The 27,304-nt window shown below is 43.5% G+C and overlaps 2 protein-coding genes across 2 annotated transcripts in view; both read right to left on the minus strand.

The window, feature by feature from the left end:
• Positions 1 to 7,226, minus strand: part of LOC121610317 (F-actin-uncapping protein LRRC16A-like) — a 62,619-nt gene extending 55,393 nt beyond the window's left edge. The window contains exons 1-2 of the mRNA XM_041942353.1: positions 7,103 to 7,226; positions 2,290 to 2,387 (exon numbers count right to left, since the gene is read on the minus strand). Of these exons, the coding sequence (XP_041798287.1) occupies positions 2,290 to 2,387; positions 7,103 to 7,142 (138 nt within the window). The 5' untranslated portion in view covers positions 7,143 to 7,226. The remainder of the gene's footprint in view (positions 1 to 2,289; positions 2,388 to 7,102) is intronic.
• A 54-nt stretch (positions 7,227 to 7,280) lies between these two features.
• The window catches only part of LOC121610353 (tumor necrosis factor receptor superfamily member 5-like), a 46,194-nt gene continuing 26,170 nt past the window's right edge, over positions 7,281 to 27,304 (minus strand). Inside the window, exons 3-6 of the mRNA XM_041942398.1 lie at positions 11,310 to 11,489; positions 11,051 to 11,131; positions 7,500 to 7,762; positions 7,281 to 7,379 (exon numbers count right to left, since the gene is read on the minus strand). Of these exons, the coding sequence (XP_041798332.1) occupies positions 7,281 to 7,379; positions 7,500 to 7,762; positions 11,051 to 11,131; positions 11,310 to 11,489 (623 nt within the window). The remainder of the gene's footprint in view (positions 7,380 to 7,499; positions 7,763 to 11,050; positions 11,132 to 11,309; positions 11,490 to 27,304) is intronic.

Here is a 27,304-nt window from a genome sequence, read left to right on the forward strand (position 1 = left end):
TGATACGAGCTCACCGAGTCATTCTCATGCTCAGCGGCTCTGCATCTGGATGAAATGCCAGAGCAGCTCCACTGAAATTCCTCACTTCCCAGTGCTGACTCCCACTTCTTTGCATTGTTTGGTGTGTATGTGCGCACTACACGCCTCTGTGTCCAGCTCCCACACGGTGACATTGTTGTCGTGACCACGTCAAGAGAGTTTGACCGGGCTAGATCGGATTCTACGGAGGCAGTTTTTGGGGGGTTTTGAACACATTTTGGTGACAATTGCAATATACGTATTCAATATCTCACTGTGAAAAAAACATCACATACCCTCCATATTCCATTGCCCACAGTCCCTGCATGGCTCCAGACTCCAGCAGCAATGATGTGTCTCCAATTAATGATCACATTACCGAAACTGACAAGACTGGCTCTCTCCTGCTGCTTCCCACCTCAGCGTGCTCCCACATCATTTAGCACAGACTACAGGAGATGTGAAGGTGAAGCTCATTGTTTCTGTCTCTCACCTCTCCCTCTGCTCACGCCCCTACATGATACACCAAAGTTCCTGCAGTAACAACAAATGCGTTCAGGTGAAACACACCTGGGGTTCTGGCTGATCGTTCTGTTAATGTCACACAGCATCACACGTAAAGGAGACAACCAGGCTGAGCAGGCCTCTTCACAAAGCTTTCAAAACTTTCTCTCCTACCTAATTTCTTTTGTGTATTCCACACAGAGCTGTATAACTAAAAGCTTCTCATTCCACTGGGTGTTGTATAAGTAAACGGCCATTTCCACCCAGAGCCACACATATTGAACGTTCATTTACAGTAACTGAAAGCTTTCTGAGTGAACCAACTTCATGGACCCTGCTCAGACTCTGATTTACTGAGGGAACTGTTGTGTCTGAACTATCTTCCGCTTTACACGTTTTAAGCCCAGAAAGAGCCAATGTGCATTTTTAATGATCTACCAAGTATTAATTATTTAGCATTCGGGGGATTTACTGCACCATGGCCAGCAGCTAATGGTCTGAGCTGCTATTTCCACCTGAACAATACACTAAATAAGGGCTGAGGTGCATCAGTCAGAGGTGTGATTGGATGAATGAATTAGCTCATTATATTGGACTAAAATGCTTCACTTTAACTGCTGCTTTTATTGTTTTGGTACAACCTTTCGTTGAGGGGAAATAAAGACCTTTGAAAAGGGTCCAAACCAGAAGTTTTTAAATGTGGCGAGGCGGGAGAGTTTAAGGGGAGACATGACGGGAGACGCGCAATGCAGTGAAAGGGACAGGAAGTTATTGTAGTTTGGTCAGTCGACACAGTCAGCAGCACCAGCAGTGATGTCCAGCTCATGCAGGAAGTTAGTGCTGTAAAACCCTTCGCACCTGATTGCTGCAATTTGCGTCAAAATTGTCATTCCTCAGTCAAATATTGAACACACAGACACACAATACACATATTTTTAGACTCAGTGTGACTTAGACTTCCCAACGATGCTATTATTTGCCATGTTCGTTGCAAATAAATGTCCATAAATCCGCTTAGAAATCACAGAAAAATACATTCCTTATAACTCAAGAACCTGCCTGATAATAACCACGTTTTTTAAGTTTTCTTCAGAATCTAAGTAGTGCAGTGATAGCTGTCTGTATGTTCACGGTTACACTGCAAACAGAAACTGCTACTAGCTAATTCGGCATAGTTTTAATGATGCCAGTTTGACAAAATGTAAACAAATACAAGCAGAAAAAAACCAACAGAGCTAAAGTTGTAGTCATTAAGATCTTGTGCAACACTTTCTTGCACAATTTGCAGGGGAGTCTTAAAACACTGGCACACATTCATGTCCTCCAGAGAAAATCACACGACCCAGATACTGAGAAGCATAGTGGCATTTATGAAAATCTGCTTATTAATGAACAAAAAGTGCTGGGAGAAACTGCTCTGCATCTAAGATGATGCTGGTTGCACTTAAAGTGAGCGTGACCGGCGGGGCTGAAAGAATATGACGCTTTTTGGAAAAAGTTTTGGACATTTTCCCAATATGACATTACTGCACTGCTGCCCCCCTTCAAACAGCCCCCAGACTAACCGAGACAGGAGATGTTCAGGCTGATGTTCCCACAATCTAACTTTGAGTAGTAGAGTAACAATGCAGTGAAGCGATGCTCGCTGTGAAGGTTGAAATAATGAATGCCTTTGACACGTTCAAGCAGTTTTGATGTTCTCAAAAAGACGAAGATTTTGCTCCCGTTAATGAAGACGTAGCTTGAAAGCAGCAGGAGTTGACTCACCAGCACTCTGTTCTCCGTCTTGTCTCCTTTGATCTCCAGTTTGACTCTCTTCCTCAGCGACAGCTTCACCTTCCTCCCCACTGCATCCCTCACACTCTCTGCACAGAGAAGAGGAGAGAGGAGATGAAATATAGAAAGATCCACAATCAAATCTGGAAAAGATCTGTGTGAGAGGACAAGTGACAATTGCTGCCAAGTGGTTTCTCAAGCACTACAAAAAGTAACGCTTTACTTCTTCACAAAGTCTTAACACAGCACAGAACTCAACACAGGAGGATCTTTCTTCTTGTGTTCATTTCACTCGCACATCATGAATCTCTCTTCAGAGGACTGACTCCTCTGTAGCAGATTTGGACTCCAAAAGGCTGGATGCACAACAAACCGCAGTAATATGGAAGAAGTGCAAGAAGACTGTAACACAAAAGGAGCCAGTACAACAAACTTCTTCCACCACCTCAAACCGAAGCACCCGGCTGAGTACAGGAGGAGCCAAAAAAGCCACGAGGAGAGCTGCTGTGAGTCCTCACCCAAACAGACAAACCACAGTGGCTCAGCACTGCATCGCAAATCTTTGGAAAGGTATATTCTGTATTTTGTCATCAAGATCACAGAAAAACCCTGGATTATCGTGACATTATGTGGATAATTAAGTTAATTGTTTGGGACATTTATCAAGCAGAAAGACAATTAATGTATTCAGACTGCATTTCTCTTTCCATGTATCTCTGTGTGAGGCAGGACATCTGCACTTCTGGTTGCAAACCGGCCGTCGTCTTCATTACAGTCAGGCTGAACTTTGACATCCTAAATGGTGGGAGCTCTGCAATTCCAGTTTGAGAGACTAGGAGGACTGGCCTCTCCTACAGGAAATACTGATTGTTATAATGCTTGCTCAGAGAACAGCACAGCACAAAAGTACGACACTATGACTGTAGTGACTGCAAGGACAGCCACAGAGGTCAATGACAATAACCACTGCTAGCTGCTAGCCTTGCTAGCTCATACGCACATACTATTTCCTGGCATTCCTGCGTCTACAGCCATGCTAGCAGCTGTGAGGCTGTACTTATGGATGGCTTTGTGTTTTGAGCTAAATGCTAACTCTAGCATGGTAACGTGTTCACAATAACTATGCTAACCTGTTTATGTTCAGCACGTTTAATGTTCAAATTTGAGTTTAGCGTGCTAGCATGCTAACATTTGCTAACTAGCAATCGACACAAAGTACAGCTGAGGCTGATGGAAGCGTCAATAGTTTTGCAGGAACTTGGTCCTAAATGAAATTACTGGGCTAGTTTAAAGTTTGACATGGTCGCGCTACAAAAGTTATTACAATTTTCTTTGTGATGGACATGAAAACAGTATATATTCCAAATTTCATGGAAACCCATTCAACACTTTGAAGCATTTTAACCTCCCAATATCAACCTGCAGGTGCCATGAAACAAAAGAAAACACACAAACAAAAGAAATAACCCAAATCCATGAATGTCTGTGCAAACTTTGGCAATCCGTCCAATAGCTGTTAGATACTTGAGTCTGGTTCAAAGTGGTGGATCGACTGACAGACTCACAGACCAATACTGCCATCCATTCAAACATGGTGACAACACGCCAAACATTTGCTGGTTCCAGCTTCTCAAACGTAAGAATTTGCTGCTTTTCTCTGTTTTTCTAATCATAAATTGAACACATTAAGTTTCTGCATTGTTACTTGGACAAAACAAGCAGTATGAAGACGTCACGTTGAGCTCTGGCAGTGTGTGATTTGCCATTTTTCCATATTCTATAAATAAAACAATTCATAACAGATTAATCAATAATGAAAACAGTCTTTTGTTTATGTGCTGCGTGTGTCGTTCAGATTGATTGTTCACACCCAGTAGGAGCCTCCAGTGCCAGGGAGCTGGCTTAGAGAGCAGAACTGGGTCAGCCGCCTCTCACTCGCCCACCACACAGCGGCTGATACAGTCTGTGCACATGTGTCTGAGACACAGAGGGATTCTGTGCGTGCACATCTGTGCTGGCATGCATGCATCCTGGCCTACAGGCTTCCTCAAACCATCATCAGATCAAAGCGAAACTAATAATTAGGCAAAGTGCGAAGTGGTTCTTCTGCCAGCCTGAAAACGTGCACCATTTCCTTCTGCTGCGTTTCAAAAACTACAGCCTTCGACATCCAATAAGTCACAGAGATTTCTCCAGTGGGTCTCTGCACAAAATGAGACCTTGTAGGTTTTAATGAGCCTGAGCAGTTTTTGGTTCCGGACAGAAAAAGCTCCTGACAGACTCTCATACATCACTTTTCTACTATTTCAGTTTTGCTGCTCATTCATTAAAACTGTGACAGGAGTGGAATTTTTACTTGCAGCTGCCCTGTGCTTCATACTAGGCAGTGAAAGCATGCGCAGCGGGTCACCCTCGGATGAATATCAGTGGGGACTCTTGTGGGAGGTGGGGAGATGGGAGACCTGTGGCCTTGTAAAAGCTGCAACAAATGATTCACAAGCCCATAAAGACACTCCCCCATTCACTGACCCTCAGCCAATCCAGATATGTGTGTTGGTGATGTCACAGAGCATTTTGGAGGTGTTTAAGATCACGAAAATTAAATGTGATCAACTGTAGACTATGCAATGACTCAAACGTGCACAAACAGAGGTGAACATAAACCAGAAAGATGAATTTAGTTAATCAATTTCAGTTCTTGCATTAAACACCGGCTGACGTCGGCTTGTTCTGCTGTCCTGAGCGAGTCAAAGTTCAGCGACAAGCACCGACAGGACCACAGAGATGAAGACCAAATTGTTCACAGCTATCAGCTGTGCGTTGCTCTGCCCCCCACCTCAATCTGATCCTCTTCTCCTCACAGCTCGTTTTCTCTGTTTTGACACAGTATGACACCACTAACCTCTCAGAGGTCCAACTTCAGCTGCCTGCTGAACGCCAACAAGTAACCTGAGTCATTCCTCTGCCTCATCACGTTAAGGAAACTGTTTCCCAGACATCATAATAGAGTATGAGTTTGACTATGCATATGTATATATGTATTTAATGAAGTTTATGAATGCTCATCTATGCTGGTCGTCATCTCCAAGACCAGACAAACAGGAGGCGTGGATATCAAAATAATTCCTCTAACAGCAAAAGAAGCCCAGTGAGATATTTTCTGTAACTCGGCAATGAAGAGATATAGTTTGTCTTCCCTCTGCAGCCTCATGCCGACACTCCTTGTATGAGTGGATGCCAAGTGTGAGCTTGTATAATGCTGAATCACCCACACCAGTGAATGTTTCCAACAATGGCTGGTTACATACTCATCCATCCAGACAACACCGCATGACAGTAGGATCATGACAAACAAATTCCCTGCGTCAAGCGTGCATTGTTGGGCAAATTCATCAGGCAGAATCAGGAAAATTCTTGAGGCGAGGGGATGAAGTGGGACACTTTTCTGACTCCGAGCTTGAGTGCAAGTTGAATTTGTATTGTAGAACAAGCAACTTCTGCTACATCGGTATGTCAGTCATTTTAAAATTCTAGTTCAGAAGCCAAAATGTCCAATGATTCAAAATATGTTTGCTACGTGAATAAAATGATGAACAAGACGTAATCTTGTAGAATCTAGAATATTTCCAATTGATGGAAAGAGTCTTTTTCACTCTCTGTAAACATTGTAGAGCCTCCATGAAGAGCTGGAACAAGCTGATACAGAATATACAGCAAATGAAACTATCAGAGCTGATTTGAACAACCTTAAAGCTAAATATAGTGGATGCTTAGGGATTAAATAAGGGGTGAAATTCCCACATCAAACTGAAGAAGCTTCTGTTCCTTCTTGACTTTCATTAGAGCTCAAACAGGCCGGATAACACAGAAGGCAACATGTGAACGCTGCGTGAGGGCACAGGGATGGAAATGAAACCACAGATACTTTGGTCGAGTAAAATAAGCGACTGGTTGGCTGAAAATCTCTGTGACTCACTGAATGAATGCATGCCTGACCAAGTGACTGGTACGTGACCGAGCATTTTCCTTCAAGCCTCATCTACAGTGTGCACTTTCAGCCTCTTTGAGAAAGAAATGGAGCCAAAAGAACACTGCAGGCAGACGTGGAGAAAGAGCTTGTGCTTGTCCAACATTGCACTGAGGTGTCAGAAACTCAACCACTTTGCCAAACAAAGAGACCCTGAGCTTGAGCCAAACAACCTGCAGGGACTCTTGAGGTATGTCCACAATCAGTTCAAATAACTCATGAGAAACGTGGCGAGGCTATCAGCCATTAAAACCCAAGGCGGGAGACGTGACAGTGGACTAAGGTTGCTGTGGGGGGAAAATAACTCTGCAGGTTATGCGCAGAGGGAAAGGCAGGCCGGCCACTCACGTCTAAACTATGTGGCTTTTCTTCCAAACACAGACTGCAATGCACATCACGTTAACAGTACGAGCACCTTGATCAACAACAGCAGGGCTGCGTGTACACAAAGCATCAGGATTCACTGCAGCTCCAGCATTTCACAGTCTCACAGGAGAAAATGATGAACAGCATGCTTGCACTGTGTGAAGACATGTCTGTGTTTGACTGGTTCACCTCTAGGAAATACATAATGTGGAGAGAAGGGATTTATCAGAGGAGGTAATAGCATTACTGGAGTGTGGCTGTATAGTGCTGTATGGATTAGATTGTCTTGTATCAGTTCAGTAGGGGCAGTACAAGCCTCGCTCAGGAGCTCATGGCCACTCTCACAGAGGGAGTATCAGTGATTGTTCCTGGCTGCACACATGGCTTTAAATGATCCGTCTCTGTTCTTACCCACAAGCTCTTTGGGGACCTCTGACACTTCTTCGCTCATTTTGCTGAAGGTAATATCCGAAACAACGAGAAGATTTCAGTCAACACGCCGAGAAGCCTCAAATACAGAGGAAACAAGGAGCGAGACAGAGGCAGAGAGAAGTGTCAGGTGGTGCCGCCGCCGGTGCGTCTCTCCCGGTTACATGCTCCTCTCCTCCTCTCGCAGTGTCCGGACAATGTACCCGCGTGGATCTGCGCGCATCTCCTCTCGAGATTGAACAGGTTCAGAGACTGTATGCTGAAGGAAAAAAAAACCGCTAGAGGCTTCTTAAAATCATGTTGAAAAGCAGCGGACTCCGCGCGTCAGGGAGATGAAAAGACCACCGCTCTGGCACATCCTCTCCGTCCGTGGCCCTACCGTAAAGCCGTCGGTCTTACAGCACCAGCCAATGGTGGAGAGCGGGGCCCCTCCCCGCGCGTGATGCGACAGCCAGGGAGCCGATGCGATGCCGGGGCGGTGTGGCGTGGCGGGAGGGGGCGTCGGTGGTGGTGCCAGACCGATATTAATGAGCAGGCTGCAGCCGTTCCCAAGCTGCCTACCAGGGACCTCTAGCGGTCCTGGAGGGGGATCCCGCGGGGTCCCAATCTCATGCTTGTATTGAAGCACAGGAGGGGGCTGGACTATAAAATAGGAGATAGGAGATTAATACAGGCCAGACTCTAACTATCCTATGACGAGTTCTCAATGCCTGTGGGAACATTATGGTGATGCAGACAAAGGTGATGTCATCTGCAGAGAGGCCTACTCTTTTAAAACTAAAATAAGAATAATAAATACTTGAAAATACGGGAGGCTGTCCAGCTGAACCTGTAGAAATAATGGGAATGCATAAACATGCGAACAATGGGAAATTAGAAACACTCTCTGACAAACTCACGGAATGTCCCAAGATTAATTCTTGGAAGGAATATTGCTTTTTGTTCATGCAGTTATTTCGTTTTAATGGTTGTGGAAAAAATATGGATATATGAATGAATGAGAAAAATATTTCAGTAACTCACGTCACTGTCTCTGATACGGTTAGTGTCTGTATGTGCTGAACCGTTTTATCCTTCAAGGAGTAGTTAAGAAGGAAAGATGGCGACACCTTGTGGCGACTTGGTTAAAGTACAGCCTGCAGGCAGCCACAGCGTTCTTGATAGAGGCGGTTACCAGCAGTTTCTCCCAAATTTGCACCGTTAGTTATTTGTCCTGATAAATTTGAAGTAATCTGACCCAAGTTTATGATGCACAAACAACCCTGAAGGCAGTATTAACACAACATCTTGCTCAGTGCAGCCTTCGTTCAGTATCCTGATTCATCTGTACATTTTGCAGTAGGAAAAGATCCCATGTGATTCCGATTTGATTGGCTGATTCCAATTTTTCCACGACACATCACTTCAACCAATGCACTTTTGAAAAAAACAAAACAAAAGGCTGAGGCTCCACTGACTGCCATTTCTCATCCATTAATGAGCAGTTTAACATCACTTACTGTCACTGCCAACAGTAAATTTTATTGTTTATATTGTTTGTTGCCTCACCATTCTTTATATATATATTTCTTTTTTATGTTTTTGCACTATTTAACTTATTGTTCAGCCTTTTGTGTTTTTTTTTTCAAAAGTGCATTTTTTTTAAGGCTGAGTCAACTTCCATATATGGGCATACCTTGATCTTCACTGTCACTGTCACTGTCTATAGGTAGGCACCCCAGAGCCAAGAAGCCAGTCCCTCACTTTTGATATATTGACTAGTTGGATTAAGAGACAGTTTAGCTTTTTTTTTGAGAACATCAGTTCAGAACAACATTAACTGCAATGGCAAGAAGACAGGACAGAGGCAGATGGGTAAACACCTCGAACCAGAGACAGCGGCATCCTTTTGCTCATTCTGCACAGGAGTCGCCTCTGGAAGACAGAAGGGCCTTGAGGGAGAAACTCTCCAGCGCAGAGGAGGAGAACAAAAAGTTAAAGGCCGACCTCCAGAATGCCATCAAGGAGATCGGCGAGAGGGACGAATGGATCAGCTATTTGCAAAAACGTGTCACCGATCTGAAGCACACACATGAGGAAGCCATCGAAAGCTGGAACCACGAGCGCAGGGCGCTACAGGAGGACCTGAAAAAGAGAGCTGAGGAGTTGGTCTCTCTTAACCAGAGCCTCCTCACTGAGAAAGACGAACCTGAATGGATGAGAGCCTCTGTAGAAGAGCTCGAAGCCTCCAGTGGAGTGACAGCCCTGAAAGAGAAGTGGCAGGCAGAAGTGAGCCAGCTGAAAGAGGTCCTCATGCAGAGAGACAAACAGATCAGCAGGGCCACCAAGAAAAGACGAGCTCGAACCAATGCTTACATCGTCCCCATGGCTCAGCTGACTGACGCAGAGTCGGCTCTAAATCAGAGCAAAGCGACCTGCGAAGAACTACGAGAGCGGCTGGCAGCAGAAGACCGAAGCCACCAGAAGGAGCTCTCTGAGAGAGAGGAGAGCTTTAGAAAGGAGCTCTCAGATGACAGAGACAGGTGCAAAGAGGAGCTGTCCAGACTGTCAGAGAGTTGGGCCAGAAGAGCAGAGCAGTGGGAAAAAGAAAAGAAAAAGCTGGAACGGATGCTGCTGGTCAAAGACAAAATATGGGCCCACGAAGAGGCAGCAATGAACGAAGACATCCAACACCTGACGCAAGAAAACATCCAACTCACGACGAAGAAGAAGACAAAGAAGAAGAGCTGCAGGAGGCTATTTTTTTTAAATTTGATGACCCTCCCTATCATAAATTACCTTTAGATTTTTTTTCCAAAAACAAAATGAAATGTAACTCCAAAGAACGAATCATTTCGATAAAATAAACAAATTTAAACTAAACCCAACACAAATTGTATTTGACTTGATGGAATTAGGTGGTGGCTAAAGTGTCTTGTTTGAGTCGGTAGGATTGTTAACAGCCTGAAATAAAGCTATTGGACTTGTAGCAGAAAAACCAAAGTGTGTCTTATAATTAAAAACAGGAAGAAAAAGGTCACAGATGTGACTACTTTATATTCCAGTGGTTGTTTTGGTGTGTTGAGAACAGCGGTGATTGACAGCCCGGCTGATCAAATCAGCACGAGTGCAGGTTAAAGACAGCATCTGTGTGATTGGCTGTATGGACATTTTAGAGCAGAGATCACAGTCTTTAAGCTGAAACACATGCACACTGCTTAGGTCACAACCAAATGACATGAATGAGTTAGTCTCATTGCAACTGAGGTCAGAATTAAAAAAGAATGAAAGTTTTAAGATGAGATTTAAAAGAAGCCAGAGAGTTTCATCATGTTGAGGGTCTGATAGCAGAAGCCCATCACCCTCAGTCATAAACCGAGACCTGTGAGGAAGCAGCATTTCTGCAAAGGCCCACAAATAAAGCAGAAATAGTCACTAAAAGGTGAAATTAAAGACTGTTTAAAAGTCGTTTATTTAGCTTTGAGCTGCAGAAGTTGGAGAGTAAAGAAACAGATCCAGAGTTGCTGCTTTTCTCTTATCGTCCCTGTTTGAGTCCTGCTGATCAAAGCTGTCCTTTTCTGTCCTTGAGAATAAACGCTTTGCAGAGACTGTCAAAAGTATTTTCTTCTTAATGTAATTTACATTTCTGCCGATTTTGAATTCTCAGTGTTTAAAATGATGGTTGGAGGTGATGGAGGAGCTTTCCCAGCTTTATAAGACGTTTTTATTCCCTTCAACAGTTTCTCACCATCTTTCAGTCACTTCTCTCATTTCTAAAGAATCACTTGAACTTACTGTCCATTATTGGACTTTTATGCATCAGTCATGTGATCACTGAACAGAAAGCCACAGTCATGTTCACGATATTTGCATATTTCACATTCACTCGTGAAGTTTCTCCCAAATTTGCACCGTTAGTTATTTGTCCTGATAAATTTGAAGTAATCTGACCCAAGTTAATGATGCACACTTTTGCCACGCGCATCCTGTGCATACTGAAGAATCCTGAGAGGAAAGCTCTGGACATCTCAACTGAGAAAGGAATTGTACCGGCTGAGTTTGAAATCCAAACTGTGGTGTAACTTGTCGTCAATTGTGATAATCGAGTGTTATTATTATATGATGATGATGATGATGATGATTATGATGATTATGATTATTATTATTATTATTATTATTACCGTTATAACCAACTGCACTAAGCACACACCTCCATTTGCAAGACCCTCGCAGGTGCCACACATCGTATCGTGGTAGATCGAGCCGGGCAGGAGCACTATCTGTCTGCTTGCGCATTCCTGGTGATTTACGCACGAATCCAGCGCGGAAGATGAGTTAGAGAAGAAGCCCTCGGCACATTCTTCACAAACAGTGTTGCTTTGTGATGTACCTAAAGAAAACAACAGCGCAGTTGGGATCATTACAATGCTTTTAAAATGCCGTTGTGGCTGCGGAGAGCCCAGGTGATGGAGCGTGTTTCAATGCGCTTCGTGGATTTCCACTTTAACTTTAAATACGATTGTTTCGGGGCTGTTTTTCTTGTAAAACATTAAGCTACTGAGACTTTGATTATTACGTTTCTTTGTCTCTAAAGATGAAATGTGAAGAAACGATCTTTTCACTGATACATTTCGTTTGAACTCCGCGTCCGGGGCCGCACTCCGTGTGTCTGATCGAAGCCCTCTTGTTGTTGTCTTTGCGAGCGTCAGTCATGAATTTGACGGAAAGAGTGTTTTCACTGATCTGAAGTCAGGAACAGTTAGTTTGGCCAAATGTTTACCCTGAATAATGTTTGCCATTCCTTTGAATTCAGCAGCACATTACTGCCAGCTGACTGATTTCCCCCTCATTTCATGTTTCCTCTCCTCTTTCCATCCCTGTGCACTCATTTGTTGTCTTAGAGAATATAAACTATTTTGTCATTATTGTAGTTGTTTTTCAGAGTAAACGTCCTGACACAACTGCACTTCAAACACATTTATTTACTCTTCAGAAAGAACAAGGTAACAAATCAAAGCCATTACTGTGTATATGTAGTTTCATCTGATGAACGTTGACAGGTGGAGCATTGGGCCTTGGTCTGGATGTGGGTGTGACTGGGTTGTGATTGACAGGATGTGGGTTGCATACTTACAGACATTTTGCTATTGGTGTAATACATAGATGTAGCATCTTTAGTTGAGTTCAAAGGGAAGAACCGTGATACCAGACCACAGGATGGATTAGCTCTAAAGGTTCCTCATACCAGCTCTGAACTGGGGAAGACTGGTTTCCAGCATTGTGCACCTCACTACTGCAATGAACTGAAAAAACAAACTATAATGGAGACAATGACTCCTCTGAGGGACTTGAAACTACTTGTCAAAGTTGTGATTATTAGTGTGTGTTTGAGGACTGCTTTGTGTGTCTTGTTCTGACGTTTATATGTGTTTGTTGTTGTGTTAATCTCATTGAGATTACTTCAGCCCTGCTGAAGATGAGGAGCCTGGTGTGGAGGACAGCCTACCATTTAGAGGAATGGTATCTGCTGTCATTACTGCCCGCTCCACAACGGCATCAGCAGCAACCAGGATGAAGCAGATGACCAGCCGGCACACAGCCCAGAGACAACTCCTGTGACCCCTCCTACTTCAGTCCTGAGTGGTCGGGATCAATGAGATGAACCCACCACAGAACCAGACTCCGTTGCGGCCTCAGCTCCGGCAGCTCGTCTGTCTCCTCTCGTCAGCACAGACGAGGTTTGTTTGTCAGCTGCTGTTTTCTGTCTTCAGACACAGACTGAGACTCAGCTGGTTTATTTCTTTCTTCTTTTATTCTTATTACTACTTCAAATAATAAATTCATTGTTGCATTGCAGTTAGTTTGCATCAGTTTCACTTATTGTGACTTCAAGCAACATAAAATGATGACATTTTCAAACAGGACGTATAGGTTGCATTCACTCAACGTTACAGTACAGTCAAAGCTTGGTCCCTATGAAGGTGGAACACTTGTTTGGGTTCACTTATACAAACAGCCAGAAATAAAATAAAATCAAACATCCAGAAGGACACTGGAGCTATGAGACAGTGTCGCTATTTGAGAGTCTGATAATGATGTAAGATGATGATAGATTGGTCTTTATATTTAATGTTTTTAACGACACACATAACATTTTCAACAAGGATCTCATCAGTTCATGTTTTAGAGAATTGTGACCATGTGGACTGAGTGGGACATTTTAGTGTGTAAAAATAAACGTGTGAGTGACCTCTGGTGACAAACTGTGTAACAGCAACACTGTCTCTATCTGAGCTTGAACAAATCTTTTTACATTTCTGTGCTGCAGTTTCTTACTTACTTGACAGCCATCACATACTCACTGTCTGTTAGTCTGATTTGTCAGTCTAGCTGAAGTTTAATCAAACAAAAATGTAACAAAGGAGCTGGTTGAGGTGCAGGCACATGATTTGTCGAATAAAGCTTTTGCTGCATCCACATACTGACTAGTTTTACCTTCCTGCTGATGAATTTCATATACGATGATGTTGAGGTGTTTTATGGTTTTACACTACAGTAGTGCCAAAGTACAGCCAAAGAGCTCAGGTGATGTTGATCATTATTCTGAACTCTTTCAGCTCATGTTGGGTTGAAAAAGCATTCATGTAGCTGGTTTGTTTGTTTGCTGAAAGCCTTTTTATCAGTCACACATCATGAGTCGCTGACTGCTGTAGTACGAGTTAGTGCACAATAACTCCTGCTCATCTTATGACTCCTGACAGCTGCAATTTGCCGCTTTGTAACCCAACCAGAGGAAAGCAGGGGAGGAAGCATCGGACAACTTCATAATGACTTTTTCAACCTCAACAAATATGTGAAACAAGATCCTAAACAGTGTCTTCATATTTCCAGAGTCACAAATAAACCAAAATATGGAGGTGAGAATCATAAATACATCAACACTGGAGCAGATTGAAATGAACTTAGGCTGCAGCTGCCTACTTCTGTTTGAGTGTTAAAATCTGATCTGAAGCAGTGAAGGGAATGATTATTAAATCAATGATGTTGCTCACTAGCTGCTTGATCACACCTCACATAAAAACAGTTCTCCTCAGTCTTTATTGTCAGCAGCCTGCTCTAAAGCTGAATGATCTTGAGTGAAGCAGGAAGCATTAGTAGAGCGCGGGCAGCTCCAGTTATTATGGCAGGACGGACTGAGGGAGACTGGCAAACCTTGTCCGACTCTCTTCCTCTGATGTAAATGGCCCTGCACAGGGCAAAAACTGCCTTCATCAGCCCCAACACAAATGCAACCAGAGGGTGGGAGCTCTGCAAAGGGTGGAGAGTGGCGGGAGAAGGGCGGAGGAGGAGGAGGAGGAGGAGGGGGATCCAGGGGGAGATGAAGCTATCATCTCAACCTGAATGAGAGAAGGAGTGTGTGGGGGAGAGGAAGAGAGGGGTTCCTGCTGCTTGAAGAAGCCACAGCAGGAGATAATGTGAGCAGACAATGTGAGAGATATGGAGAGGGAAGAAATCCAGGAAGACAAATGTCATACAAATAAAAGAAGTGAGATGACAGCGAGTGTTTCATTTCAATCCCTTCTCATTAGCTTCTCTGTGATCCTGATGCTCACCATTGTCCATTTGTCCATCTTTTTTGTCCTCTTCATGAAGTTACTGGACAGGACATGCGGTTGAAGCAATAAAACATCTTTTACACTGAACCCTTGATTACAAGTCGTGGGGCTAAGAATCTGAACTCATCTGGCCCTGGTGAAGATTTCTATTCCGCGGCAGTTCATACACACACAGGTCATCAGACAGCATGAATGCAATCAGCGTGAGGTGACGAAGCTGCGTGGTGTGATGAGAGACAGTAGCTTCAGTGGGAGGGAAGTGGAGCACAGAATTAATCGGAGTCACCCGCCTCAGCAGTATTTCCTCATCACCTCAATCAAAACTGTCTCATTTAGTTGGTCATATGCATTTCATGCTGAGCACACAGCACTACTGAGAGAACATATCTCACTTTACTGAGTGTCCAGTGCTGTGCAGAGCATGAGGCTGCACACTGATCCATCTGCACCCTGATTCTGTTCTGCAAAGTCACCGAGCCAGGTGAAAGACTCTTTAGTATGAGGTCGATGATTCTTGAAGACACACACCTCCACTTCTCTCCTTGATGAGACAGCTGGCTGCACACTCTTACAGTAAGATTCACATGACAGCAGTGTCTGACAGACGATGTACTCAACAAAGGTGAGACCGAGTGTTTAGAGATCAGCAGCGACAGCAGCAGAACACTTTTCAGGACTGATGTTGTAGCATACCCTCCGAAAGATGGTAAGAGACTCGACTGATGGTTTTTAGTGTTTATTCCTTTCCATGAGTTCCACAATAAACCAACGTGAGATCTTGTAAGAAAACAAAGAAAACAACAAATCACATCTCTGTTACCATTTCCCTATATAATAACTGGTAAACAATCACAGTGCACGCGTAACTGAATACTCAGCAACATATCGTAAGATCGCTAAACACATGAGCAACAGGCTCGCATAAATTTCCTGCACAGACACATTGTCAAAAATATAATTACAACCACACACCAACCTTGTGCCTCTTCGGGGATTGCTAAAATACACTTTGTTTCCGTCACCGTTTCTGTTTTGCTGCTTCACATGCATTCACCTTTGTTTACCTTACAGCCAACTTTATAATTTCACCGTCAAGTTGTTCATTCCGTGTTCATGGCTGAATTCTCCCGGCGACACACTATTAAACCGGAAGTACGACATAGCGTCTTCGAAATAAAATGTTGCACTCTTAAGATGAACCCTTTTAGCTCTTAAATGAGCAAAATATACACATACATATAGATGAAATTAAATTTTAGCAAAACTCTAATCATGAAATATATTTATCAAGGAATCATGTCAAAATACTATTTGTTCTTCCCAAATGAACTTATAAACAGTGCAAGCTGCCCTCTGGTGGACAAAATGAGAAACAGCAAGCACAAAACACAAAGTGGGTTTGCTACAGATGTAATTCTGCCCATGTGTTTCCACAAGTCGAAGATTAGACGGATTTGTACACGGTTCGATCTTTCAGTCAGATTTTAACATCAAATGATGTCCTCCGCAGAAAGATCTGAAGTGCACTGAGGCAACAACACTATTTCCCAACTCTTCCTTCATAATTCCACACAAGCAGTAGCTCAGTTGTACCCAAATCTTCTCAGGATGCCTCTCTGATTGGGATGCTGTCTAAAAAGCATGACATACAAGCTGCTTTAAACAAAGAGGATCAATGATGCAACAGGTTCCTTTCTCAGGCTGCAAACAAGGAACACTGACTTCCCACAGGGCCGGAGCTTTACAAAATCCAGACTCCAAGTACTTTCATGCAGTTGTTTCAAAGCTTTTCTGCCCAATGTACAAAAGTATTTCAGGACAGATAATGCATCGGTTGTGGTGGGTCTGTGGATGCACACCTGAAGCCAAACAAAACACAGTGATCCTTGAAAAGTTTTGGCTTCACCCTGCCTAAACTTGACACACCATCTCACAATCACAATTCACTTTAGCTCTCATTTGAGTCCACCGTCACAAATTACTCTTATTAGCATGTCTTACAAAGTCAGTAACAAACACACACATGCTGGAGAATACTTACAATGAACTAAAATATATGCACCAACACTTTACACGTACTCACATCAGTTAATTCTAAAAAATCAACCCTTTAGCATTCGTCATTAGCATTCCCATTATACTGTATATGTTAGCAACAGCTCCGCTAGCCTAGCATAGCAGTGTCTACCTAAACATCTGGACTTTATGACGCATTACTGCAAACTCAACACAACACGTTAAATCAAGGATTCACAACACATACCTGCCTGTGTTTGTGAGGAGTTTTAACCCACCTGTGCGGAAAACAAAGAGACAGAAAATGTTGACTTGTGTTCAGCTGGACTGCAGGATTTATTCTGTGTCCTCCAGCTAAAAAGTCCCACATACAGTCATCTGGAAGCATCTGTTTGCAAAAACATATTCAGTGCTTCGGTGTGTTCAAACTTGTGTCACTCCATGAAAGTAACACAGTGGTTCTGACTGCTGGGATTAACGTTCAGACTGTTACCTTTGAAACAAGACCAAAACCATGCATGTCCTATAAGTGGATCAAGAACAGCTTTCGGTTAACTTTGGGTCCGCTTGGACAGTTTTAGGCAAATTTTGCTGGAATTCATTTATCTTTTTAAAAATCTATTTATCTGGCAAACCAGTCTCTGTGGATATAATCAAAAGCTTTCTTTTGATCTCGACCTGCAATATAGACATTTTTATCATATAATGTTTGGATGTTATTTCTCTTCAAATAGATTATTAAATAATAATTCCACATTATCTGTCCCTTAATTGCATGTTTGTTCTGTTTCTATAATTTGGTCTAAAATATCTGTTAGTCTATTCAGAATCATTTTAGCAGGTAATTCATAATCTGTATTTATAATGGTCAGATGTCTGTAGTGATCAGTATTTGAGTCATCATCTCTCTTGGACGAACACACATGACACCGTGATAGAATGACTCTCCCACACAGCCACAGTTCAGACCTTCATTGTACAGACAGGTGAGTAGATCAATGATGAACGTATATCTGATACGTCTGTACTTTATAGCTAAAGTGGGCAGGCCATCTGGGCCAGGGCTTTTACTGGCATTTAACTGCTTGATGGCCTGAACCACTTCTTCTTTTCTCATATTTTCTGCAAATAAAGTGAAGTTTATGGAGTTTTTAACAGAGAGTTCAGAGAGTCTGTATCTGTACCTATTTTCCTGTGTGCACTGGAACATGTGGGCAACACTTTTTTTTGACATAAGGTAAACACCATACATTATAGTGAGTGGTATGTTGAAATGATGCACAGGCTGGCTGATTTGCTATAAGACAATGTTTATATAAAGGAAAACCACTTCGATTAATAGGAAAAACCTGTCCATGTATTGAGAGTTGCTTGTCATTACTGTCAAATAATGATTATATGAAGTAAGTACTGTTAAAACAATGCTTCTGTAAGCTATTATCACATGATATCTTTTTTGTACAGTATAAAACCAATGTTGAACAGAAATTGACTGTAAATGAGTTGAATCATTACATAAAGTAAAAGTCTAAAGCTGTCAAGAAGCTTTCAGAGAGGATAAGCTGAATATACTGTAGTTTTACAGAGTGTTTCTGTCTTTTCCATCCAGAAGAGTCCTTGTGGATGGACGGGATAATCCTATGAATTTGCCAAATAATACTGTATGAAAACAACAGCCTTCATTTAAATGAGATCATTTTAAACATACTGAATCCAAAATGATGGCTGTTTTGACTGATTTTTGAATATATTCTTCAAGGAATTAAAGACTCCAGACATGATTCTTTTATTAATTGTACTTGACTCATGAATGTGGAACTCTGCAATGCAATATGGACTTTGAAGAATTTATGTGATTAAAATCCAAAAAACAGGAGCAGAGATTCGCTCTGTTCTATCAGAAAACTGAATATGAGGGTGTTTTTCAGAAACAAGAGGCACAGTGCTGAGAACCATCTGTTTTGTTTCTTTCTAACAACCCATAATCTTACAATGTGTGAACCATCAGATAAAATGCCCAGCTATGCAGCAAATAAAAAGAAAACACACACAAAAGAAATAGATAAAAACAGAAATGTAATTTGAAATTGATTCATTTTTCTTGTTTTATTTTGATTTGGTATTTAATGAATTGAATTTTAACTGTGGGAGGAAACCGAAGCACTCGGAGGAAACCCACTGTCCGACTGATTTTTTTTTCCGTCATTAAATTTTGATTTCTTATCCATTGATTTTAAGTTGAAATGTGTGAGGAAACCGAAGCACAGGAAGGAAACCCAGTGTCCAATTGAATGTATTTTCTGGTGAGTCCGGTGTTCCATTCCTCCACATCACTGTCTTCCTGAGTCGCACATCACTGTCTTCCTGGTCCTCATCACTGTCTTCCTGCTCACTGAGTGCGGTGTGCCCTGACTCCACATTACTGTCTTCCTGCTCAGTGAGTGCAGTGTGCCATGACTCCACATCGCCGTCTTCCTGCTCACTGAGTGCGGTGTGCCATGACTCCACATCGCTGTCTTCCTGCTCACTGAGTGCGGTGTGCCATGACTCCACATCGCTGTCTTCCTGCTCAGTGAGTGCAGTCTGCCCTGACTCCAAATTACTGTTTTTCTGCTTAGTGAGTGCAATGAGCCATGCCTCCACATAACTGACTTTCCCCTCAATGAATGGGGTGAGCCATGACTCCACATCACTGCCTTTCTGCTCACTGAGTGCGGTGTGCCATGACTCCACATCGCTGTCTATTTGCTCAGTGAGTGCGGTGTGCCATGACTTCACATCACTGCCTTTCTGTTCAGTGAGTGCAGTGTGCCATGACTCCACATCGCTGTCTTCCTGCTCAGTGTGTGCAGTGTGCCATGAATCCACATCGCTGCCTTTCTGCTCACTGAGTGCAGTGTGCCATGACTCCACATCGCTGTCTTCCTGCTCCGTGAGTGCAGTGTGCCCTGACTCCAAATTACTGTTTTTCTGCTTAGTGAGTGCAATGAGCCATGCCTCCACATAACTGACTTTCCCCTCAATGAATGGGGTGAGCCATGACTCCACATCACTGTGTTCCTGCTCACTGAGTGCGGTGTGCCATGACTCCACATCACTGCCTTTCTGCTCACTGAGTGCAGTGTGCCATGACTCCACATCACTTTGTTCCTGCTCACTGAGTGCGGTGTGCCATGAATCCACATCACTGCCTTTCTGCTCACTGAGTGCAGTGTGCCATGACTCCACATCGCTGTCTTCCTGCTCAGTGTGTGCGGTGTGCCATGACTCCACATCACTGTTGTCGTGATCCACATCACTGCCTTTCTGCTCACTGAGTGCGGTGTGCCATGAATCCACATCACTGCCTTTCTGCTCACTGAGTGCAGTGTGCCATGACTCCACATCGCTGTCTTCCTGCTCAGTGAGTGCGGTGTGCCATGACTCCAAATCGCTGTCTTCCTGCTCAGTGAGTGCAGTGTGCCCTGACTCCAAATTACTGTTTTTCTGCTTAGTGAGTGCAATGAGCCATGCCTCCACATAACTGACTTTCCCCTCAATGAATGGGGTGAGCCATGACTCCACATCACTGTGTTCCTGCTCACTGAGTGCGGTGTGCCATGACTCCACATCACTGCCTTTCTGCTCACTGAGTGCAGTGTGCCATGACTCCACATCACTGTGTTCCTGCTCACTGAGTGCGGTGTGCCATGAATCCACATCACTGCCTTTCTGCTCACTGAGTGCAGTGTGCCATGACTCCACATCGCTGTCTTCCTGCTCAGTGTGTGCGGTGTGCCATGACTCCACATCGCTGTTGTCGTGATCCACATCACTGCCTTTCTGCTCACTGAGTGCGGTGTGCCATGAATCCACATCACTGCCTTTCTGCTCACTGAGTGCAGTGTGCCATGACTCCACATCGCTGTCTTCCTGCTCAGTGAGTGCGGTGTGCCATGACTCCACATCCCAGTCTTCCTGCTCAGTGAGTGCAGTCTGCCCTGACTCCAAATTACTGTTTTTCTGCTTAGTGAGTGCAATGAGCCATGCCTCCACATAACTGACTTTCCCCTCAATGAATGGGGTGAGCCATGACTCCACATCACTGCCTTTCTGCTCAATGAGTGCAGTGTGCCATGAATCCACATCGCTGTCTTTCTGCTCACTGAGTGCGGTGTGCCATGACTCCACATCGCTGTCTTCCTGCTCAGTGTGTGCGGTGTGCCATAACTCCACATCGCTGTTGTCGTGGTCCATATCACTGCCTTTCTGCTCACTGAGTGCGGTGTGCCATGACTCCACATCGCTGTCGCCGTGGTCCACATCACTATCTTCCTGCTCACTTAGTGCGGTGTGCCATGTCTCCACATCACTGTCTTTCTGCTCAGTGAGTGCGGTGTGCCATGACTCCACATCACTGTCTTTCTGCTCAGTGAGTGCAGTGTGCCATGACTCCACATCGCTGACTTCCTGCTCAGTGAGTGCGGTGTGCCATGACTGCACTTCACTGTCTTTCTGCTCAGTGAGTGCGGTGTGCCATGACTCCACATCGCTGTCTTTCTGCTCACTGAGTGCGGTGTGCCATGACTGCACATCGCTGTCTTCCTGCTCAGTGAGTGTGGTGTGCCATGACTCCAAATCGCTGTCTTCCTGCTCAGTGAGTGCGGTGTGCCGTGACTGCACATCGCTGTCTTCCTGCTCAGTGAGTGCGGTGTGCCATGACTCCACATCACTGTCTTCCTGCTCAGTGAGTGCAGTGTGCCATGAATCCACATCGCTGTCGTGGTGGTCCACATCACTGCCTTTCTGCTCACTGAGTGCGGTGTGCCATGACTCCACATCGCTGTCGTCGTGGTCCACATCACTGTCTTCCTGCTCAGTGAGTGCAGTGTGCCATGACTGCACATCGCTGTCTTTCTGCTCACTGAGTGCGGTGTGCCATGACTCCACATCGCTGTCTTTCTGCTCACAGAGTGCGGTGTGCCATGACTCCACATCGCTGTCTTCCTGTTCAGTGAGTGTGGTGTGCCATGACTCCAAATCGCTGTCTTCCTGCTCAGTGAGTGCGGTGTGCCGTGACTGCACATCGCTGTCTTCCTGCTCACTGAGTGCGGTGTGCCGTGACTCCACATCGCTGTCTTCCTGCTCACTGAGTGCGGTGTGCCATGACTGCACATCGCTGTCTTCCTGCTCACTTAGTGCGGTGTGCCCTGACTCCACATCGCTGTCTTCCTGCTCACTGAGTGCAGTGAGCCATGCTTTCACATAACTGACTATCCCTTCAGTGAATGGGGTGAGCCATGACTGCACATGACTGTCTCCCTGCACAGTGAGTGCGGTGTGCCGTGACTCCAGATCACGGTCTTCCCTTCTTCGGGTGTGCCATGACTCTACATTCATTTCTTTTGGATATCTGGACAACCCGGTCTTTCTCTGAAAATTCGTTAGTGCCATTGGAATGACGTGAATGTTTTCTGACAACCACGAATGAAATTAAACCTTCTTTTTGAGTCTTTTGTTATAGCTTCAAGCTTGCAGATGGGGGTTCCTTTAAATGCAACTATATGAATGTTTTCCAAAAACTGAACTAAATAAAACTCTGCCTATTCCTATTCCTATTCATTCATGATGGTCTAGTACCAATGCAACATTCAATTCCTTCATCTGATCAGTGACGTCGGACTTCAAAGCACCAGCCGCTAAACCCCGCCCCCAACAACGCATGTCCAGTGGTGTCTTAGCAACCGTAGCTAGGCATGGCCGTAGCAACGGTCATAGACTAAAGGGGCAATCCCTTAATGGCAAAATATGGAGCATTTTGCGGACATTACTTTTAATTTGTTTGGAGAGGACAAAGCACTAGGCTTGTGGCTGAGAATGTCCCCATCAAAAAGACGAGAAAAGTAAAGAACAACTCTGGACCGACGTTGAAGCGATATTAAGGCACAAGCGACTTGAGGACACTGAGATTGACCAGATTGAAGCGGATAGACACGAAACAACAGCAAGAAAAACACAGCATGGGAGATCAACCTGTTAAAAGACTGCTTAGTGGAGACAAAGCTGGAGACAGATTTTTTATTGTAGGACGCTGAACGCAGAAATCAGCTGCTGCGGGCTTTTTATCCCTCAGTACAAAATAAGAGCGGTAAACCAAACTCTGTGGCCCGCTACGTCTCTCTCAGGTCTGGGATATCCCGTCACTTCTCCTCATTTGACATGGTTAATTAATGCTTAATTTAATCACGCTAAATAAGTGTAAAGAGGTAAGTTTTGCCTGCATGCCTGCGCACAGTGAGAGGTGGTTGATGCGCTTCAGAGCCGCTGCGCAGTGAGAGCGGTGACAGAAGAGAGTCGGCTCATTTTAAATCTATAAAACATGTTTTAATCATTATTTTGTGTCGGGATTCTTTCTCATCCTGACAGGGTTTATTTCTCCATAGGAACCTGCTCACTCTACATTATCCCTCACGTATTTCCTCCTCTTTTTGTCAGATGTTCACAGAGTCTGTGTCTGTATGAATTTTCCTGCGGGCACTGGAACATAGTTCTCTAATAACTTTAATTCTTTATTATTTCCATCCTTTCCTTCTTATGCCTTTCATGAAATTACTTTGGAGTCGCCTGTGTCCTGATTTGATAGCATGAACGAGGTTTCCTCTGTCATCTGATTGTGATTGTTTGTGAATATGATGTAATAGTTCATTATTAAAGTTATCTATTTGTGATTTTAAACCTCTCATTGTTTCCTCAGTTGCTGCAGATCTATTTTTCATTTGCTTTCTACTAATATACTGATTTATTAATGAATCATACATTTTATTTTTAAGTTTATTGAATTCCTTACATTTAAATTTAAATGCATGTTTTATCCTATGTTTTATTATTCTCCATAATTTCACATGGGATTTTTCTCAAACTTTTGATTGAATTCTTCGATGTATTTCTTGTCTTAATTCTGTGATTAGGTCGTTGTTGACTTTAGTTTCCAGGATCCTCTGTTCACTGAGGCAGAGAAAACAGATGATTTAACTAAAAGATGATGCGAAAAATTGTTTAGGATTGTGCCATAATGATATACTGTACAGTTTGAAGACACATATATTCCATCAAAGCGTGTTTTACTTCTGGAGTCAGACCTGGTAAAATCGGTTCCGAGAGGCTTCACGGCTCTATAAACATCAGTTAAATGAGCCTCATTTCAGATTTCTTGTAAAAGTTTTCCTTCTGAGGGTTTACCGTCTAAACGCGTCCCTCTTCCATGAGGAACAGGCCGAGCGCGTTTCTTCCTAAAACAGCAAAGGACATTTCATCCCAGCCAGCAAGGAACATGGCCACAACATTGGCAAACGTTACTTACAAGTTCTAAAAATGCTTTAAAGAAAATGTTTTAATCTAATGTTCAGAGAACATGTAATGTTCAGAGGACATTAGATTACAGGATGACAAAGAAAAAACAGTGGCACTGCAACATTCTGAGGATGTTTTCAGGATGTTGTTGAGGCCTGATGCCAAATGTTCAAAAGGAGGGTCATAAGAGCTGTTCACTTGTATTTTTTATTTTAGAGACAGGAAAGACCTGAATTACACTCAGATGGAGCTGAATCAGTGTCAGAAAGCTGGGGGAGAGGAGTGCTGCAGGCCCGCTGTCCTGCTGTTAACTAAGATCAGAGCCTGGCCTCTCACTCACACTTTCATACAGATGCTCGCCATCATCATCATCATCACCTGACAGAGAGGGAAGATCCTCAGGCAGCTGCTTTTACATATACCTTCTGTTTTTTTACATTCAGAGCCTCATGCACTCATGGGAAAAGTCTGTGAACATAATGGAGAGTTGGGTTTCATTACCATGAAATAATGTTGACATCAAGTAAACCTCATACATTACTTTTATCTGTCATTACAAAATAATGACAGTAAACCAAACTCTTTCGCCAGCTACTTCTCTCTCAGGTCTGGGATATCCCGTCACTTGTCCACATTTGACATGATTAAAAGTCCCTATTTCACATCCAGCAACGGGGTGTTCAAATAGGTCAAATGCCCAACAACGTGCAAGATGTGAGTGAGTGCCCCCCCTGTCGCAATTGTGTTTCCAGGTGGAGTCCAAGGCATGGTGGAAGGAGACAAAGAGAAAACATCAACATCCCTAAAGACCCGCCATTCACTGAATGTCCAATTCAATATCAATTATCATTAATGGGCGGGGAAGGCTACTTTTGCTTGGTAATTTTAAATCAATAAAATATGTTTTGATTCCTATGTGCCACATTATTGAATGCTTTAGTAGTGAGCTGTGTTCTAGAAAGGGATCATGTAGAGTAATCAGGTTATCTCTTACATAATACATCTTAAAATTATAGACTGACAATATGAACCTACTCATTTTGTAACGGAGAGGAAAAGCATTCACTTCTTTAAATGTTCCTATACTGCCCCCTTCTGGAGAGAGATGTCCCCGGCAAGTCAACCCACTGCAACTCATTTACTTGAACAAGTCAGAAGTGATGATAAAAAATGGGATCTCTGACTGAGCAGCACAATCTGAGTGGAGGGCCAGAGGAGGATTCCTGCTTCACAGGGAAATGAACATCACATTGGAGAAATCGTACAGCTGCATCGAGTTTCAACTGCAGAGCGGCTGCTTGCGGCTCCAAACCAGACATGACGATTTTTACCGAGCAAGCTTCCCGAGCCCAGCCGATCTCAAATGGTCCACAAACCCGACATCAACCGAATCTCTCCGATCGGACCACACTGAAGTCTGTTGTCAGGTTTTATCGCTCAGTCCTTCCTCCTCTGTTGTCAAATGAAGGGCAGGTTGTATTACGTGCTTATTATGGACGCCATGGCCGGACCACATGCACGGACAATTAAATTTGAGCATATTATTCTATGTCAGTAATGCAAATGATTGATGATTGATTTCCGGGCAGGGCTATGAAGTGCATCGTGGACAGTTGACGGTCGAGTTCGTGCTCATCTGTTCATTATCTTTGTATCTGACTGTTTTGGAGGTGAGTGAAATCAAATTGAATGCAGCTGTGAAACTTGGACCGCAATATATATAAAATGCCATTTTCTGTGGGGGGTTTCGCAACATTTGGCAAAACTTGTGTTTCACGTTAAATATCATACATACCATGTTAGTGTATCAGGATGCGATTGGCTGAGTCCATGGCTGACTGGTTTTGACGTTTTGGGCGATTTTTGTCATTTCATTTTCCATAGTTGAATGACCACTGGACGAGCTAACCGTATTAGCACATTAGCATCCATTAGCTAACAGCAGAGAGGCAGCCAGAAACAGCGAGTTAAAGTTTGCTAGAGCTGGAATATTTTCATGGTTAATTCTGTAAAGTAAGGATTTATTTCGACCAAACCAGAGTTTGTAACTGTAGGAACAAGGCAAAACTGAGACGCTTTCATGAGTGTTATTCACTTTCTGCCGCGTTTAAGTGTTTTATGATGAGTTCACAAGGTAGGCTAAGTAAGACCGTGTAAGAATATTTGTTTCTTGACATTTTGTGAGTAGATTTATAAAATTTAACAAAGCTGAGAGAGCCCATGCTCGCGCACATCAGTTTCTTTGTTTGTTTGTCTTTGTTGTTTGTTTTTTGACAGTGACGCTCAGGAACTGGGGCCTGTTGCACAAAAGTAGGATTGAGACACCAGGATAAGTTATTGAGCCTGGCTCAACCAATCCAAAACAACAGAGTTCAGGCTTAATTGGTTGCACAAACGCCAAGCCAGGATAAGTAGACACGGATTCATCAAGCCAGGTGAAACCAATCCTGGATAAGTTGCAGCACACAGCTCCTCAAATAGGGCCCGCAATCAATCACAGATTCACTGATTCACCATGGCATCTCGTGCAGCGTACTTCTCCCCGCTGGAGCAGGAGATAATTATGGAGGCGTATGAAGAGGTCAAAGACCAAATAAAAAAAAAGGAAACACCGCCACTGCCATAAAACAACGAGAGAAAGCGTGGCAAAGTATTGCAGATCGCCTGAATGCGTAAGTATTGCACAAACACACACTCACTACTCCACTGAAACCATCACAATTACAATCCAAATAGTTTATTAACATCCCCAAAGACGTAGTTGTATTCACATTATGAAACAGCTGGAACTGCCAGTGAAACTGACTGCAGATGTGAGTGAAATCATGTAAATGCAGCTCCGTATTTGCTCCTCATGCTCCTCTGTTGTTTCATTCATTATGTGTGTGTGTCCTTTGTTAATTTTTTTATTTAATTTATTATTTTCAGATTAAACATGACTGGGCCCAAACGAACTTGGCAGCAAGTCAAGATAAAGTACAAGAACATCCTGCAGAACGGTAAGTGCCCTGACAAATTTTATGCATGTACATACTTTGCACCCAGAGGGTGCCTGCTCACATATTGTCTGTACTTATGTAGCAATTTAAAAAAAAAACCCACAAGCAAGGCACGGGTGGTGGGTCACCACTAGCTGACCTAACCCCAGCTGAGGACAGAGCCTTAGAATCAAATATGTGTCCCTCCCAAGAAGATGCCTCCCTCTTCATCAAAGGTGCATTCTTCCATCTTTACATGGGACATA

This window comes from Chelmon rostratus, chromosome 8, assembly GCF_017976325.1.
Source record: "Chelmon rostratus isolate fCheRos1 chromosome 8, fCheRos1.pri, whole genome shotgun sequence".
NCBI classification, from domain to species: Eukaryota; Metazoa; Chordata; class Actinopteri; order Chaetodontiformes; family Chaetodontidae; genus Chelmon; species Chelmon rostratus.